A 17795-nucleotide genomic window follows, 5' to 3' on the forward strand; every position below is an offset into this window, starting at 1 on the left:
CAGCATGAAAAATTCATCTGCTCATCCTCTGACTGGCAGCAGCAAGAAAAGTGACCTCTGAGCGGAGGAAAATCAAAGGTAACTGTGGAATGGCATTATGCCAGGTTCCACGCTGAATCTTCAGAACCACCTTCCTTCCACAATCCCACTCTTCCCTGAGCAACAGTCCTCTGTCTTCTCATTTCCAGACTGCACGTGGACACATCCCCACTTGCACTACTAGACACAAACGGAGCTGTGTTCTCTCCTATTTACCAGAGTCCCATGAACTTGGCTGGTGCCCAGTAAATATTAACTGAATTCATCCTTTACCTGAATGTCAGAGGCATTAGCTGGTCATAATCTATTTTCACAAATGATAAAAAATGTCAAAGAGCAGCATGAGATTTTCTGTGTCACTCATGTAGCGTAAGGCAGAGAGGAACATGGTAAGTAAGCAGATGTCATGTTTTTCATTATTATGCTTGACTGACCGTGAACACTCAGCCTTGAGCACAGCCTGGCTACAATGAAAGCTGCCAAGTCTAATTCTTCACCTGTAACTAGTGAGGCGTCGTCCTAAGAAGGAGCGAATCTGAAGTGGAAACAGCACTGATCAAAGAAGGAAGCCTGGGGCTTCCCTGGTGGCACAGTGGTTGGGAGTCCTCCTGCCGATGCAGGGGACACGGGTTCGTGCCCCGGTCCGGGAAGATCCCACATGCTGCGGAGTGGCTGGGCCCGTGAGCCATGGCCGCTGAGCCTGCGCGTCCGGAGCCTGTGCTCTGCAACGGGAGAGGCCACAGCAGTGAGAGGCCCGCGTACCGCATAAAAAAAAAAAAAAAAAAAAAAAAGAAAGAAGCCTGCTTCCATGAGATGCAGTGATGCTCTCCTTAATGGCAAAACTCCTTCTTCTTAAAGCTTTGTACGTTTTCATGTCACTCAAAGAGCCCTTTTCATTTTCTACTCAAACCATTTAAAGCCTTTTCCTTAATAAAAATGTTACTTGGAATTCCTTTGTATTAAAACACACACTTGCCTTATGAAATGAACTAAACTCCCACATGTGTTACCTTGTAAACTCAAGTCACAGACGTTCATTTGAAGCATATTAAAATTTCCAAGCTTTGGGCTTCCCTGGTGGCACAGTGGTTGAGAGTCCGCCTGCCAATGCAGGGGACACAGGTTCGTGCCCTGGTCTGGGAAGATCCCACATGCCGCGGAGCAACTGGGCCCATGAGCCACAACTACTGAGCCTGAGCGTCTGGAGCCTGTGCTCCGCAACAAGAGAGGTCGCGATAGTGAGAGGCCCGCGCACTGCGATGAAGAGTGGCCCCCGCTTGCCACAACTAGAGAAAGCCCTCGCGCAGAAACGAAGACCCAACACAGCCATAAATAAATTAATTAATTAAAAAAAAAAACTTCCAAGCTTCAAACTGTTTTCAAAAGCTTAAAAAAAGATGGCTGAGGGCTTCCCTGGTGGCGCAGTGGTTGAGAGTCTGCCTGCTGATGCAGGGGACATGGGTTTGTACCCCGGTCCGGGAATATCCCACATGCCGCGGAGCGGCTGGGCCCGTGAGCCATGGCCGCTGAGCCTGCGCGTCCGGAGCCTGTGCTCCGCAACGGGAGAGGCCACAACAGTGAGAGGCCCGCGTACCGCAAAAAAAAAAAAAAAAAAAAAAAAGATGGCTGAGAGTCAAGTGGAATTATTTATTTTTAATTTTTAGTTAACTTTTCTTACTGCTAAGTAGGTGGCCTTTAGGCTAACCTACTGAAATGACTGAGCAGCCTTAACAGTTGCTGTGAACCTTCTGCTCTGTTTACTCCTTCCTTCCCAAGCCCCTCCTGCCGCAGGTCCCTGCAAGTTGGGGGACTTCGGGGCAGGGGGTGCCCTGTGGACAGGTACGACAGCCGCCACCTCTCAGGGGACACACACACTGACCGAGATCGTCTGAAACTGCTGAGAAGCGGTTTCAGAAGTAAACGTCATAGAACTGATTGCTCTTTAAAAATTATATAAATATACAGCTTTCATATGTGTATATGATATATATCTCAAACACTTCTGTACCACTTTACAGCCTCAAGAGACAAGAACTCTGCAAGTATGAAGCCAGACCGTATAGGACAGGTCAGCTCTCTCTGCAGCCACCACTCTCCCCGGCACCTGCCACAGGAGCCCCAGGCGCCCCCCCAACAAGTCCCCACAGAGACACGTGCTCCCCCCTCTGTGCACAGTACTGTGCTGCCTATGTCACACTATCCACTCGTTTACGCTCTGGCCAACAACCACGGAGAGGCTCTTGCATTCACTTCCCGGTGAAGACGCCAGAGCCCAGGGTACCGCCTCTAACTCCAGGGCTCCCCCGTGCCACAATGCTGCCAGCTGTCCCCTGGACAAATGGGCCTAATGTCTGTCTTATGTGACACAGTGTCAGCTGGCAGTCTCCAAATTTCATTTCCTATCAGAGCGCATCACAGTGTAACAGTTAAGAACATGGGTCAGGCTCTGTAATATACCAACAGTGTGACTTGGGGCAACTTACTTAACCTCTCTGTGTCTCAGTTTCTTCATTTGTAAAATGAAAACAACAGTAGTTCACCAATTTCAGGGCTGTTGCAAAGATCCAACAAATAAATGTCTGTAAACACTGAAAAGAGTGGCTGGCACACAGTAGGCACTATCTCAGTGTTTCTTAAAGTAACAAGATGACAATTTAATTACTACTGGAGTCGAACATCTTGCTGCGGCTCATCTATGAGCCGAGACTGGACTGTGAAGTCAGGGAGACCTGGGTTTGAACCCAGCTCTGTCGTCCAGAAGCCGAGCCTTGGAAGCCAACTTCCGTCAGCTTCAGCGTGCTTGTCTGTTTAAAAAAAAAGGGGGGGCGGGGGAAGGAAAAGGGGCAAAGGTGTGTGTGTGTATGTATGTATGTATGTGTGTGTGTGTGTACAGTATGCTCCCCGCTGAAGGGCCATCGCAGGCTGACACGCACCTGGGCCAGGGACTGCGCACAGGCTTCCTGCCAGCAGAGCCGTCTCCACTGCAGAGGCCTCGCCCGCCCTGGAGAGAGGCCACGGAATGCAATTCTGGCCCGACGGGTCCCTGAGAACTCTGCTGGGGGATCTTCTGGGAGAAGTTTTCCCTCCTGAGAAAAGCAACTGCTGCAGGGAAACCACCAAAGTTTGGACGTGGTCCTGAGGCCGGGGGGCTGGGGCCTGAGCTTAGTGCCAGAGCTCCGAGGGGGACGGGACAGGGGGCAGGAAAGAGGAGCCCAGCTCCTAACCTCACCGCTCCCCACGCCGCCCCCCCAAACTGCTCGCCCGCTACGATCGTCAGACACCGCCCATCTCAGCCACGCTCAGGCGCTCAGCCACCTGCAGTCAAAAGGCACCTCATCCACAGCCGTGTTCGCTCCTTCAAAACCTGAGCGTCGCCTGCCTGCTTCCTGTCACCGGCATGGTCCCCGGAGGCCCGCGAAGATGCCCTCTTGCTATCGGCCCAGGTCTGGCAGGGCCGTGCCCTCGTTCCCGGGTTGCGGTGCTGGTTCTCCCGCTGGTCCACCTGTCGCCCTCGGCTGCCTCCCAGCCCGGACTCGGGGCCACGCGGGGAGCTGCTGGCAGCCGGGTCTCCCCCAGCAATGCAGGCCCCCACCTGCCTGCTCTCCCTCCACAGGTGTGATCACACAAAACTACCACCAATTCCCGAGACCTCCTTTTTGAAAGGGTAATAACAGCCTATAATCGTTCGCGGACCATACTCTTGGCAGCAGAAAAAATAAACATTTTTATCGGGTTTAAGCTGTAGCTGAAAAGCGTAACAGACTACAAAATTACTTCAGGCACTCACGCTAGACAGAGAGGCCCTCTTCCTCCCTCCCTGGAAAACAGGGGTGGCACACAACGACCCCGACCCACGGATCCGCCGAGTGTACAGCTCCGGGCCGCAGGCGAGGCCCAGGGCTGGGCCACGGCTGGCATTCTCTCAGTCCGCCCAGTCACAAGCTTGCTTCACTTTACAGCGTATGGCCTTTGAAAAACAGAAATCTCCCTGCAGGAATTTTCTGCTTTAAAGGTAACTAGAGTGTTTTCTGTGGGTGTTTTATCCTTTAGTTTGTTTTCTGTCCAGAAAATCTTATAAAAACAAAAAAATTTAGAGGAGAAAAAGTAATATATTCACCTCTCATTATATAAAACTGGAATATATATGACTAGATCATTAAGCTGGTTATTTACTAAAAACCATGTTTAACTAGCATTGTCAACCCACCTGAACTTGGCTACTGCGATAAGCTAATGCTTTTATTTCCTGAAACACAGGCATGAAGCGAAGACTTTAAAACTTGCCCAAAGCTGTACTGTATGTTCCTTTGAGCTTTTCAATCAAGAAAAAACTGAGGAAGCCTCTATCTAAATACATCTCTATAGTTCAGTATGATTTTCATCACTGAGCTCACACTCGATTCTCTGTGAGCTCTTCCGAGGTCCCCGAGTCACACACACACACGCCGCCCCGTGCCCAATGGGCCTGCGGTCAAAGCCTCCTGGGCAGGGAGCAGGCGGCAGCGGTGCGCACACGGAACGGGGGGCTGAGGACGGACACCCGCGGAGGGCTCCCCACCTCTGGGGAGACTGAGCTGAAGCCTGCAGTTTACGATGCTGCTCAAGCCTTCCACTCAGAGCCGGTGCTCACCCCTGAACACTCTAATCTCAGATGGGATCTTCTAGAAAAAGAAAGAAAAAAAAAAAAGCCTGGGGGATTATCCTAAGCAACTGCTAAGCAGTCTGTCAGTTTTCATCACCACCAAAGGACGGACAGGAGCACACAGTGTGGGGCGTGGCGAGCACCCCCCCACAGGCCCTGGAAGCCAGTTTCAATTCTGTTCTCACACAGCGGGGACACATTCTAGGCAAGCGGGTCTGTGTCTGGAGCATCCGGGGCTTGTTCATTCTGGGCCTCAGTCGAGAGGGGCCCTAAGATCTTGGTTACTTCCAAGATCAGAGGGCAGGTAATAACCAAGCAGCTGACCCCACTTCTGATATCAGACAGTAAAGCACTGAATCAATAGTATTTCTACAAGCTTCCAACGTGAGTTACCACCCAAAGACGAAGTCGCCCTTGCAGGTACGATGAGGAGCACACCCTCAAGTCCAGCAGAGCTCAGCCTCGGTCGCCGCCCACACACTCGTGTACGCCACGTGCCATCACAGGGCACGGCTGAGTAGGGCCTGCAGAGCTAAAAACCTCTGGCCCTTTCCAGAAAAAAATTTGCTGACCCTTGCTGCTAAGAAGTATACAGACAGCATTTTACGTTTGACCTTGGGATGGGGAGTGGATCTGGAAAGTGAGCCGGAGAAAACAGGTTAAAAAAAGACTTGCCAAAGGGCCGTTAAAAGGGAAGTTCGAATTTCTAACAAATGGTCTGGACTCTCTCGCTCCAGGAGTCACCGAACGTGATCCTGAGCGCACAGTAACCCTGGGATCCTGGCCCGGCACGGCTGTGTAACCGAGCTAACCCTGTGGGGATTTTCTCCGTATTTTCTGCACATGTTTTCAGTTTCCGCCTGTTCTGGTCTCATTCACGTGGGGATCTGCCATCTTTCCTGCAAGACCATAAATCAGACGGCAAGGCACCTGCCACTCCTCCCCACCGTGTCTCACGTTACAGGGGAAAACCAGAGCGCCACGCTCACCTCGGGCAGCAGAGAAAACAGGCTGTGGCCCGAGGGCGACAGCAGCAATCCGTCTGGTTTGGGAGTGCTGCTCTCTGAAGGTCTGGAAGGGCCTTTCAGGTTACTGCGAAGCAGCAGGAGGGAGGCGCTGTGATGTGCCCTGGGCAGGGCTCCCGGCCTCCCGCTGCTGACACTCCCTCAGCGAGACCCCCAATCCCTCTTTCTGACCCCGGCGCCCACCCTGCCACCTCTGGAGCTGTTGCAGCGCATGATCCAGAACCGCCCATCGCCCACCAAGCCCTCTCTATGCCCTTAACCTCTCCCTCAAACACAGCCGCTCCTTCCTGCCCTAAGCGGACCTCGGTTCTCCCCTAAGGACACGGGCTCCTGACGCTCTCCCCATCTAGAAAGAGAGCAGCCTTCCCGGTCACAGGCCCGTGAGAGAAGCGGAACCGCTGCCAGCGCGGCTGACTCTCCCAGACACCGACACCAGAAGAGGGGTGCTGCCGTGCCCAAACCCGAAAACCCAGGAACTCTGAGACTGGGCGGTGGAAGGCAGGGACATGCGGACAGGAGCTCGACAAACGGAGATACCGTGTGACGGTGAACGGCTGGAAGGCAGAGACGCCCGCGCTGACCCACGCGCTGAGAGCGAGAGGAACAAGCGTTCGCCAAGGTCAGGGGTCGAGCTCCAGGCTCGCGACTACGCAGCAGCACCGCGCCAAGGGCTGGGCACCCGAGGCCAGTCCCGCCACCTGTCCCCCGGGCCCCAGCCCGTGCGGCTCCTGGGGACCGCCTAGCAGGCCCGCCTGTCCCGCGGGTTCACTCCCCAAGGGAAACACCCTACAACTTCCACCGGGCAGCAAACCCCACTGGCGCTTTCTCAAACCAGGCCCAGAACCGGCTACTTCTCGCAGCTCCCGTGGCCACCACCCCCTCCCACCTGTCTCACCGGCCTGCAGCCTTGCCTTGCTACACATTCTCAACAGGGTAGCCGTAAGGGCTCCTGAAAAACCCAAGTCGATGAGGTACTTCTTTGCTTGAATCCTCCAATGCACTTCCAGGACACTCAGAGTAGCAGCCTTAGTCAGGTCCCAGGGTCACTCGCCAGCAGCCACGCCAGGGCCCTCCTCCTGGCCCCGCCCGCTCCCGGCGGGGCTACCCAGGGCCACTGCACCCGCCCTGGCCTCACCACGCACAGCCAGGGAGCCCCAGCCTCCTCAGGTCTTCCCACCAACGGTATCTCAGGGGGCCTCCAACACCCACCCCCCAAACCCTGCTTAAAATCACACCACTGCTTTCGTTCTCTTTTAGCTACAGCACTTAGCAAACATGACCCATGACGTATCTTACTTAACTATCTCTTCACTGTTTCCCCAGACAGGGGTCAGGTACTTTCGTCTGTCTTCCCTCACAGCTCTCTCCCCAGTGCCTACGATGGCGCCCGGACACACGGCAGACACTTCAGGAGGAGGTGCGGGGTCAGTGAGCGAGTCTGTAGGGTAAGGGCCAGGCCTGGCTCAGCTCTTACGTTTCTAAGTTATGGACCGATAACCAGGCACTCACGGCCGGGAAGGAAATGCTGCCGCCAAGACAAAGGCGTGTGGAGTCCTAGTAGGATCTTTCCATACTGTGGTAGAAAGTCTTTTTTCTCCTTTACAGCAAAGGAAATAAAATACAGAAATTATGAGAACTAGTATTCAACACAATTATATTTAGAGCCCCTGGACTGAGCCCTATTTTTAGATTTCTGATATACCGCTTATTTTCACCACCATAGAAGATGTTTATCTATAGGGAGTGTATCTGCATGATACACCAGTTTCCTAAGTAAGACAAAAACATTCAGTTGTAATTCTTAAGACAGAAAACCATTTTCTCAATAGAACAAAGATCAGTTTTTAGAAAAGCAATGTATGAAGGTCCACTCTACCTTCCAACTGTCTTTCACTGTTTTCCTCTGTTATTAATCTTTCCCTAAACTAAAAAAAATTTCGAAATTAATTACTGCTGAAGGCTCAGATATTACTAAACATAACCATTTATCAAGCTATTTTAAAAGGAAGAGGAGAAAAACGTAAAAAGAGCTGACAGTATTTGTAGATAAGGACAGTACAAGCACTCCTTGAACGGAAGTCTGTTTACTCACCAGGCAGACAACATCTATCTGTCCGCCATGAGAATAAATATGACATTAAAATGAGCACAGACATTCTTATTGTCATCAGACACATACAATGAATCTAGCCACTAGATCTCGGTATAAAGCATGTTGCTTCAGCTAACCAAAATTAAAGTGTCCTTTAAAATAGCACGTTATAATAAGGCTACACCATAACTATCTTGCTAAGGGACCCCCCCCCAACAAAACTAAATAAAGAGAAGGTGGGGGGGCGGAGAAAAAACAATCTACTCTTCATTTCAAATGCTGAGGTGTCACAGTCCACCAAGGCTTTGAAGAGTACTTTGTTATCCTCTCTCCCCAAGGAACTCATTACTTGTATTTCCATGAACGCACTGCTGACAGACACCAGCTCCCTTATTAAAGATTTCCCTTTTGGTGGGAACTCAAAAAACTAATCATACCATTTTCAAATTCAATTAACAGGTATCTTTTGGCACACCGACGATAAAGCTATTATATTCGTTTCAAGTAAACGTTTCAATTGTTTTGTAACTCTAATTAATGATGACTTGTATTTTTTTTTTTTATTACTTACCGAGTCCTAAAAGATCAACAGTGGGCTCTGCAGCTTTTTTAGGGCTGGTACTTTTTTTAGGCTCCAATTGCTGATCTTCTTTCTTCTGCAGCTTTAAAGTAAATAATCAGATTTATTATTTTTTTCAAATAAACTGAACAAGACTTTTAAGCCTCAATTAGGCATAGTTTTGATAAAGTTAGTGTAATGTAGCCTATGAAGAAGCATAGTGTGATAAAGCCTAGAGCATTTATTATCATAAACTTAAACACGATCATTGAACTTGAACTGATAAACCGGACACGAGGACCCCACAATAGTGAATGTAGACATTTAATCGTAATGTAATTGTTCCTAAGCATTTAAACCCTTCACGTGAACATTCCACACGACGTAGTATTTTACTTGTTCGCTCCTGCTGCCGGGCAGGCCCCGGGGTCCTCGCGAGCAGAGCAGAGGCCACCGGCACTAATGGAACCTGATCTGATATGCAGGCAGACCCCGTTTTACTGCTCTTCCCTTTACTGTGCTTCACAGATATCACGCTGCTTACAAATTGAAACTCTGTGGCGACCTGCGTGGAGCATTATTCCAACAGCATTAGCTCACTTTGTGTTTCTGTGTCACATTTTGGCAATCCTCACAATATTTCAAACTTTTCATATTTGACCGGTGATCTGTGATCAGTGATCCTTGATGTCACTCTGTAGTTGTTATGGGGGAGCCACGAACCACACCCATATAAGACAGCAAACAATCAATAAATGCTGTGTGTGTTCCGACTGCTCTACCCACCCGTGGTTCTCCACCTCCCTCCCTCTCCTTGGATCTCCCTAGTCCCTGAGACACAATACAGAAATTAGGCCACTGAGTAACCCCGCAGGGGTCTCTAAGTTTTCAAGAAAAGGAACAGTCGCATGTCTCTCACTTTAAATCAAAAGCTAGAAATGATTAAGCTTAGCGAGGAAGGCACGTTAAAAGCCCAGATTGGCCAAAAGTAGGCTTTCTGCACCAAACAGCCAAGTTGTAAATGCAGAACAAAAGTTCTTGAAGGAAGTTAAAAGCGAATAGGCTTAGTGCTGATATGGAGAAAGTTTCAATGGTCTGGAGAGAAGATCAAACCAGCCACAATATTCCCTTAAGCCAAAGCCTAATCCAGAGCAAGGCCCTAACTCCCTTCAATTCTCTGAAGGCTGAGAGAGGTGAGGAGGCTGCAGAAGGAAAGTCTGAAGCCAGCAGAGGATGGTCCATGAGGTTTAAGGAAATAAGTCGTCTCCATAACGACAAAGTTCAAGGGGAAGCAGCACGTGCTGATGCAGAAGCTGTAGCAAGTTATCCAGAAGATCTGGCTAAGATAATTCATGAAGGTGGCTGCACTGAACAACAGATTTTCATGCAGACAAAACAGCCTTCTACTGGAAGAAGATGCCATCTAGGACTTTCATAGCTAGAGAGGAGAAGTCACTGCCAGGCTGTGAAGCTTCAAAGGGCAGGCTGACTCTCCTGTTAGGAGCTAATGCAGCTGGCGACTTTAGTGGAAGCCAGTGCTCATCTACCGTTCCAAAAATCCTAGGGCCCTTAAGAATTATCCTCAATCTATGCTGCCTGTGCTTATACATGGAACAGAAAGCCTGCATGACGGCACATCTGTTTACAACATGGTTTACTGAATGTTTTCAGCCATGTACTGCTCAGAAAACAAGGTTCCTTTCACAATGTGACTGCTCGTTGACAATGCACCTGGTCACCCAAGAGCTCTGATGGAGATGGACAACGAGATTCACGTCGTTTTCATGCCTGGTAATATAACATCTACTCTGCAGCCCACGGATCAAGGAGTCACTCTGACTTTCAAGTTTTATTCTTTAAGAAATACACTTTGTAAGGAGACAGCTGCCTCAGACAGTGATTCCTCGGATGGATCTGAGCAAAGTCATTTGAAAACCTGGAAAGGATTCATCATTCTAGATGCCATTAAGAACATTCGTGATTCATGGGAAGAGGTCCAAACATCAACATTAACAGGAGTTTGGAAGAAGTTGATTCCAACCCTCATGGATGACTTGGAGGGGGGTTCAAGACTTCATGGAGGAAGGAACTGCAGATGTGGTGAAAACACCATGAGAACTAAAATTAGAAGTGGAGCCTGAAGATGTATGGTGTTGGCCAAAAGGTTCGCTCAGTTTTTTCCGTAAGATGTCTCTAGTAGCACTTAGTTGTCTTTAACTTCATTCGAAACAATTTTGTTAGATTGTATGTGACAGCTGTCATATCAGCGTGCATTTAAAACAAAGACATCAAAGATGTCAAATTCTAAATTATGCTTTATTATTTCAAGAGAGGTAAAAATGCAACTGAAACACAAAAAAAGATTTGTGCAGTGTATGGAGAAGGTGCTGTGACTGATCCAACGTGTCAGAAGTGGTTTGCGAAGTTTCGTGCTGGAGATTTCTCACTGGACAATGCTCCATGGTCGGGTAGACCAGTTGAAATTGACAGCCATCAAATTGAGACATTAATTGAGAACAATTAATAGGGGAGATAGCTGACATACTCAAAATATCCAAATCAAGCGCTGAAAATCATCTGCACCAGCTTCGTTATGTTCATCACTTTGATGTTTGGGTTCCATATAAGTTAAGTGAAAAAAACCTTCGTGACTGTATTTCCGCATGCCATTCCCTACAGAAACGTAATGAAAATGTTCCGATTTTAAAACGAACTGTGGCGGGCGATGAAAAGTGGACACTGCACGACAATGTGGAACGGAAGAGATCGTGGGACAAGGGAAATGAACCACCACCAACCACACCAAAGGCCAGTCTTCATCCAAAGAAGGTGATGTTGTGTATATGGGGGGACTGGAAGGGAGTCCTCTATTATGAACTCCTTCCGGAAAACCAAACGATTAATTCCAACAAGTACTGCCCCCAATTAGACCAACTGAAAGCAGCACTCGACGAAAAGCAGCCAGATTTAGTCAACAGAAAATGCACAATCTTCTATCAGGATAACACAAGACCGCAGATTTCTTTGATGACCAGGCAAAAACTGTTACAGCTTGGCTGGGAAGTTCTGCTTCATCTGCCGTATTCAGCAGACATTGCACCTGCGGATTTCCAGTTATTTCGGTCTTTATAAAATTCTCTTAATGGAAAAAATTTCAATTCCCTGGAAGACTGTAAAAGGCATCTGGAACAGTCCTTTGCTCAAAAAGATAAAAAGTTTTGGGAAGATGGAATTATGAAGTTGCCTGAAAGATGGCAGAAGGTAGTGGAACAAAAGGGTGAATATATTGTTCACTAAAGTTCTTGGTGAAAATGAAAAATGTGCCCTTTATTTTTACTTAAAAACCAAAGGCACTTTTTGGCCAACCCAATAACTAAATTGCTACAGTCTCAGGATAAAACTCTCACAGATGCGGAGTTGCTTCTTACGGAGAAGCAAAGAAAAGTGTTTCTTGGGATGGAATCTCCTCCTGGTGAGGATGCTGTGAAGACCGCTGGATGACAACAAAGGATTTAGAATATGACATAAACTTAGTTGATAAAGCAGCACAAGGGTCTGAGAGGAACAATCCCAATTTTGGAAAAATTCTACCGTGGGTAAAACGCTATCGAACAGCATCATATGCAACAGAGAAGCCGTTCCTGAAAGGAAGCATCAATCCACACGGCAAACATCATCACTGCCTCACTTTAAGAAACTGCTGCAGCCACCCCACCTTCAGCAGCCAGCACCCTGATCAGCCAGCAGCCTCTAGCACGGAGGCAGGACCCTCCACCTGCAAAAAGACTACGGCCTGCTGAAGGCCCAGATGATGGTTAGCTTTCTTTTGGCAATAAAGTATTTTTAAATTAAGGTATGGCTGAGTAATATTCCATTGAATATGTAGCTCACCTCTCTTATGCCAAGAAAATAAAACATTCATTCATTCGCTCATTTATTTCTCAAACCACTCCCGCAAGATCATTTCTTCAACTACCTAAAGAACTCATAGCTCAGCTGTTACAGGAGTTCATTTTTTGTTAGCTGTACAAATGCATAAATTTCTAAGAACATATATCTCCCCTTACTTGTTTCTGGTCACTTACTGTCTCCCCCTCAGAATCAGCTTTTTAACTAAATAGCCTACCAATCATTATAGATATCAATTCTTTAGTAACCTTCTCAAATACACAATTATCAGCCTGTAACTATAATTCTCAGAAGTTTAACATAATTCATTTTGCATTCTCTTTTTCAACCTCCAACAGAGGTAAGACTTACCTTGCTTTTTAGCAGAATAATTTCAAAGAAAGCACAGTTTGTAGTAACAAAGTAAGCAATCTTTTCAACTGAATACTTAAACTGCTAGACCTTCCTTCCTTCCTTTTTTTTTTTTTTTTTTAAACTGGACAACCTATGTGACTGTAAACACTTAAATCTGCAAGAGAAATGGGGGATTAAATGGCCACAGGCGAGTGCACAAACTTCAAACCCTCCCGGGGCAGGCCCTCCCTGGTCACATTCCTTGCAGTACTCTATATATTATATATGCAAGCGTCATATGTTTAGTTGGCACTTAAAAATCTAATCCCTGACTTAACTTAAAATCAGAAAGCCTTAAAGTTGAAAATAAACTTAGATAATATGGCCAAACTCATTCATTCTGCATTATTAACTGAGGTCAGATATTATATGCCAAATAGGGATAGAGTAACTAAAATTTATTTTCTGTCCGTCAATTCAGATTGATTTCTTTGGTATAATATTTTAGTCAATCTTCTTCCATGCAAAGAAGCACAGAACAAACCTGTGACAGATTCCTTCCTACTCACTTTCTACAGTCTAAGAATCCAGAACCTCTTCAGGCTAAAATGATTTCTTTTTAAAAAATTCAAATTCTGGTTATGAGTTATCTTCCCACTCAATTAGAGAACTACCTTTTTACTGAGTATGAACTTATCCGCCCCCCAACGTTTGGAAAGGGGAGAAAACGCCAAATCAAGCAACACAGAGGCCCTCTCATAAGCTTGGCTCCTACCCTCAGCACCGTTGCAAACAATCTGGAAAGTATCTTTCCTTCCAGACGTCACACACCTCCACGCATCCCAAGAGTTTCTCTTCTTCCTCGGATTTCGACTGCATCATAGTTTTAAACTGGTGCATGTCAACCATTTCCACAGGAAACTGTATAACAGAGAGCACGTGTGTAGGTGTGCAGGGTAAAGAGAAACACGGAGGCGAGAATAAGGAAACGTCCGACACAGAGTTCATCAAACCACGGATGCGGCCCGCCAGTGGGTTCTTGAAGCCCCTTTTATGTATAACAACTAGATTTTTTTTTTTTTGGTATTAAAAAAATGAAATAGAACATAAAACAGAACGCACTGCACAAAGTAAAGGTAAGCACTCATGAACTGTTTTGCACATTTGTGCACATATGTGAGCGCATGAAGGCTGGACCATGATGTAAAACAAATTTCTTACCAGAGTCATGGGCTGAGAAACACTGCTCTAGAGATGGTCTGCTCCTTTGCTGCTACAGTGGGTCAGCTCACTTGAGTGAGCAATGTCTATGCCCTAAACCTTACCGACCACTCCAAATAGAGCTGCTCTACATGGACTTCAGTAATTCAGACACGAGTGACCCTTATAGCTGGCATCTCAGAGGCTGTCCCACAAATCAAAATGGCAAAATAGTTGATCACTTTAAAAACTGTTTTGTATCCCTTCAACCTCAAATCCTGCCGAGGCAGCATCATGAACACATTGGTGTGTGGCGGAGATCATTTTAGAGATCATTCTGTAACTGCACAGTAATCCAAGTACTGCCTTATATGCATTAGTGAGAACTACAAAGACTGAATTCAGATGATACTCTTCTTTGCCCATCAATGTAAACATAAGAAAGTAACCTCATTGTTTTTATTTTAAAACATATTTAAAAAGTGAAGGACATGTACCACAGCACTAAACTACACAGGTAAGACATCTTCCTGAAATTCTAGTCAGAATAATGCTTATAATACCTTTTAGAGTTAAATATCCATAAAAAGATTTTAATTTTCTATTCAATTTCTTTGAGTGACTTTCCAATAACTAAAATTTAATTCTCAGCCATATTTATAATTATTTTCATAGATCTTTGTGTAAAATGACAGGAATAGCCTTCCTAGCCTTAGGTGAGTAATAATATCTAAAAAATACAGAGCCAGGAAATTCAAAAAATCTGTGTATATATATTACCATTATGGAGGTTCAAAAAAACTCTAAAATAAAATCCTCTAAATCCGCCTGTGACAGTCTTTAAACAGCCTGGATTTATCAAGAAAAGAGATGCGCCCTGAGTTCATCCTGGAAACCCTGTCTAATGGCCTCTCTGAAGTCTACTTAGTTTCTACAGCTAAGCATAGTTGTCACTCCCTATCTTTACGTATGGAAGAATATATACATATGGAACCAGGTTAACGTCAGAGAAGAACTACAAGTAGATTCCCACAATGTATTCCAGTTAAACACTTTGCATAATCAACAAACAGGTGTGTAACAGGTTATGCCTTCCTGAGCAAGCTCTTCTGAAATGAACACACCTGATTTCTACCAGACTTGCTTGTAACACAAGCAGTCCTATTTATCACATATTTTCAGGATATAAAAACAGTAAACCTCAAACAAAAATATTAATACACAAACTATTAATTTGACCTTTTGCTCTACAGTGTACCAATTCCATTGTACTTTGCAAAGAATAAAGATAAAATTGAGATATTTGAAATACAGCTATCATATAAAGCCAAATTTTAGAAGATTAAGAATGAAAATGCTATTGTCTTGTTAGATTTGGGGACAGACATAGAACACGGTGTCAGAACAGTAAGTCAAGACCTTGAGAGGCACATTTTCCCTCATGTAACTGTCACCCTTTTGATATTCAAGCAGTATGTACAGAATCATTCCACTTCAAATTCTCCTGCTACTGAAAACATCACATATGGAATTTGCCTTTTAATAGGTGAAGAATGCAGCTGGCTGTCAATGGGTAATATTAGGCAATTTATAATTTATTAAACAAACTTTCCTAACAAGCAAGAACCCAGGTCTGCTTAGATAAAGCAATTTTATAAAATGTAATTTCCTTAGATTCATACCGAGCAAATGTCTCATTCAAATTATTAAAACCTGTATTAGCAGAAAATTCACTGGCCAATCCTTTCGTAACTCATAAAACTACATCATAGCATGTAACTGAATCAAAAACCACTTAGTTTCCAACTCCTACATTTACCAGCATTTCCTAAGCCTTTAAACAACAGAAATAATAGCTGAGCCTCTAGAATGTGATTCGCTATTCTTCAGTTGACCAATTAACGTAAATAATAGTGTTAATATGTAAGAACAGGGAAGCTATACAACCTTCTAAGGTCTAGACGTAATTATTAGATTTTTTCTTTAGAAACTGACTACATCACAAATTATGCCTTAACTAGTTTGTCTACAATCAGTTTCCTTTAACATTCATAGACTCATACAACTAGATGAGACAAAACATATTGTTTAATTCTCTCATTTTAAAGTTAAGGATATTAAAGTGATACAAAGGCAGGGAGGTCTGCAGGGAAGACAGGAAGGAATCTAAAAGGTAGGAGCTGGTAAAGGCACCCTGGGAAGAAAACCGAGTGTGGAAAAGACGGCGGACCCACCTGCCTAACCTGGAGGTCTAGTGTCAGGAATAAAAAGTAAAGCTGAAAAAGTAAGCTGAGCCACGTTACACAAGGACCCAAACGGCCCACCAGAGCTAGGAATTGGATGAATTTTCAAGGCAGGTCGCAAAAACAAAGCTACTCCTCGCGGGGCAGTGCGCAGGAACGGCCCTGAGCAAGGAGATGACCACTGCCACTGCGGGGCAGGGTGTGCGGCCACGACACGAGCAGAGCCACGCCCAGGAAAGTGAACACGAACCCGCCGCCCCATCACAGACTGAAACCTGAAACATTCTCTGATAGCTACTCAACAACACACAGTTCCCAGAATACCACCTCGTCCGGGTGCCTTCTGAAATCCTAACGGTGGGACTTCCCCTTTGCTACAGCTTCTAGTAAGACTTTATGAATGACGAGTTACTCAGAGGTGTTGGCTTGTACATCATCATATATTCTACTCTAAAGCAGAAACAGAAGTCAGACTGTTTCATCCATGTTGTTCACCCACTGAAGCCGTTCAATGGCATAATATCAATAATTAATACAAATCACTGTCTTACGTTCCTACTATATTTTTAAAAATTCCTTTACTGTAGATTTAAGAGGTTTGGGGAAAGAGCTGAGCTAAATACAGGTGTTCAAGTTGCTATCTTTTTTTTTGGCAGCACCACACAGCATGCGGGATCTTAGCTCCCCGACCAGGGGTCGAACCCGCGGCCCCTGCAGTGGAAGCGCGGAGTCGTAACCACTGGACGGCCAGGGAAGTCCCACATTCCTACTACATTTTGATAGTTATAACTACCACATGTTTGTATGCGTGTGCTTTCACAACCAAATTATATACAACCTGAGAATTAATCTTGCACGCAACTCTTGGGTATTCCCCAAATCTTCCTGTTTTACTTATTTAGAATCTTGTTAAAGTTTCCCTTTTTCTTCTTAACCATTCTTTATAATATACATATGGATCTTTTTCCCATTAAACCTCTCATTACACTGGTTCTGAATTTAATATTCTTTCTTAAGTCGTATTTTTAGAGTTCGATTTCGAACTGTAATCTACATTTGATTTCCCCAGCCACATGGACATCTTTCAGTAAATGGCTCTCATGGTCTAGGGACACTACAACCCCAAACAGTATGTCCCTGGGCTGGAGAAGCAGCAAAGATTTATGTAAATTTGAGAACACAAAGGAGCCTCAGACGACATTTACTCAACTCATTACATGGCGCGTGAAGCACCACTGGGACATGTCACGTACAGGGCTACTCTGGGTAAGAAAATCCCCCGGCGTTATGGGATCACTGGATGTGATGACACAGCACATTGTACATTCAGACAATCTGAAGACGAGAAAGTTTCCTCCTCAGGCAGCCTGTAACACCTACCTGCTTATCCCTAGTCTCCGGACACCGCCACGCAGCAGAGAAATGAGGAGTGAACAGATGGGGCACCAACTCCCAGCAGCCACGGCAGACCACGCGCTCACACCAGGCCCTCCGCCATCTAAAAGTCCCTGACGTTTTCTTCTGTGCCATCATATTCAGGGTGGTTGAGGTGCCGGTGCCTTTACTTCAGAGTCTTACTGTTTCCCAATTTGTCAGTATTCTGTATCTAAGACTTCCTGAGGCACTAAATTCTATCGTGAGACGGCTTAACTAACCTTTGTTGCTGGTCATCTGAAAACGCGAACAATATGACAATGATACGCTGAGTGAACAGAAACGCTGAAGATAGCGAAGCCCAGGATTGTGCCCTGCG

The 17795-nt window shown here is 45.9% G+C and overlaps 1 protein-coding gene across 4 annotated transcripts in view; it reads right to left on the reverse strand.

Annotated features, from left to right (window-relative positions):
* The window catches only part of SMAP1 (small ArfGAP 1), a 163113-nt gene that overhangs the window by 16835 nt on the left and 128483 nt on the right, over positions 1 to 17795 (reverse strand). For all 4 annotated transcript variants that reach the window (XM_079716957.1, XM_079716955.1, XM_079716956.1 and 1 more), the window contains one exon: positions 8370 to 8460. In XM_079716957.1, coding sequence (XP_079573083.1) covers positions 8370 to 8460 — 91 coding nt within the window. The remainder of the gene's footprint in view (positions 1 to 8369; positions 8461 to 17795) is intronic.

The sequence above is a fragment of the Hyperoodon ampullatus genome (genome assembly GCF_949752795.1).
Source record: "Hyperoodon ampullatus genome assembly, chromosome: 12".
Lineage (NCBI taxonomy): Eukaryota > Metazoa > Chordata > Mammalia > Artiodactyla > Ziphiidae > Hyperoodon > Hyperoodon ampullatus.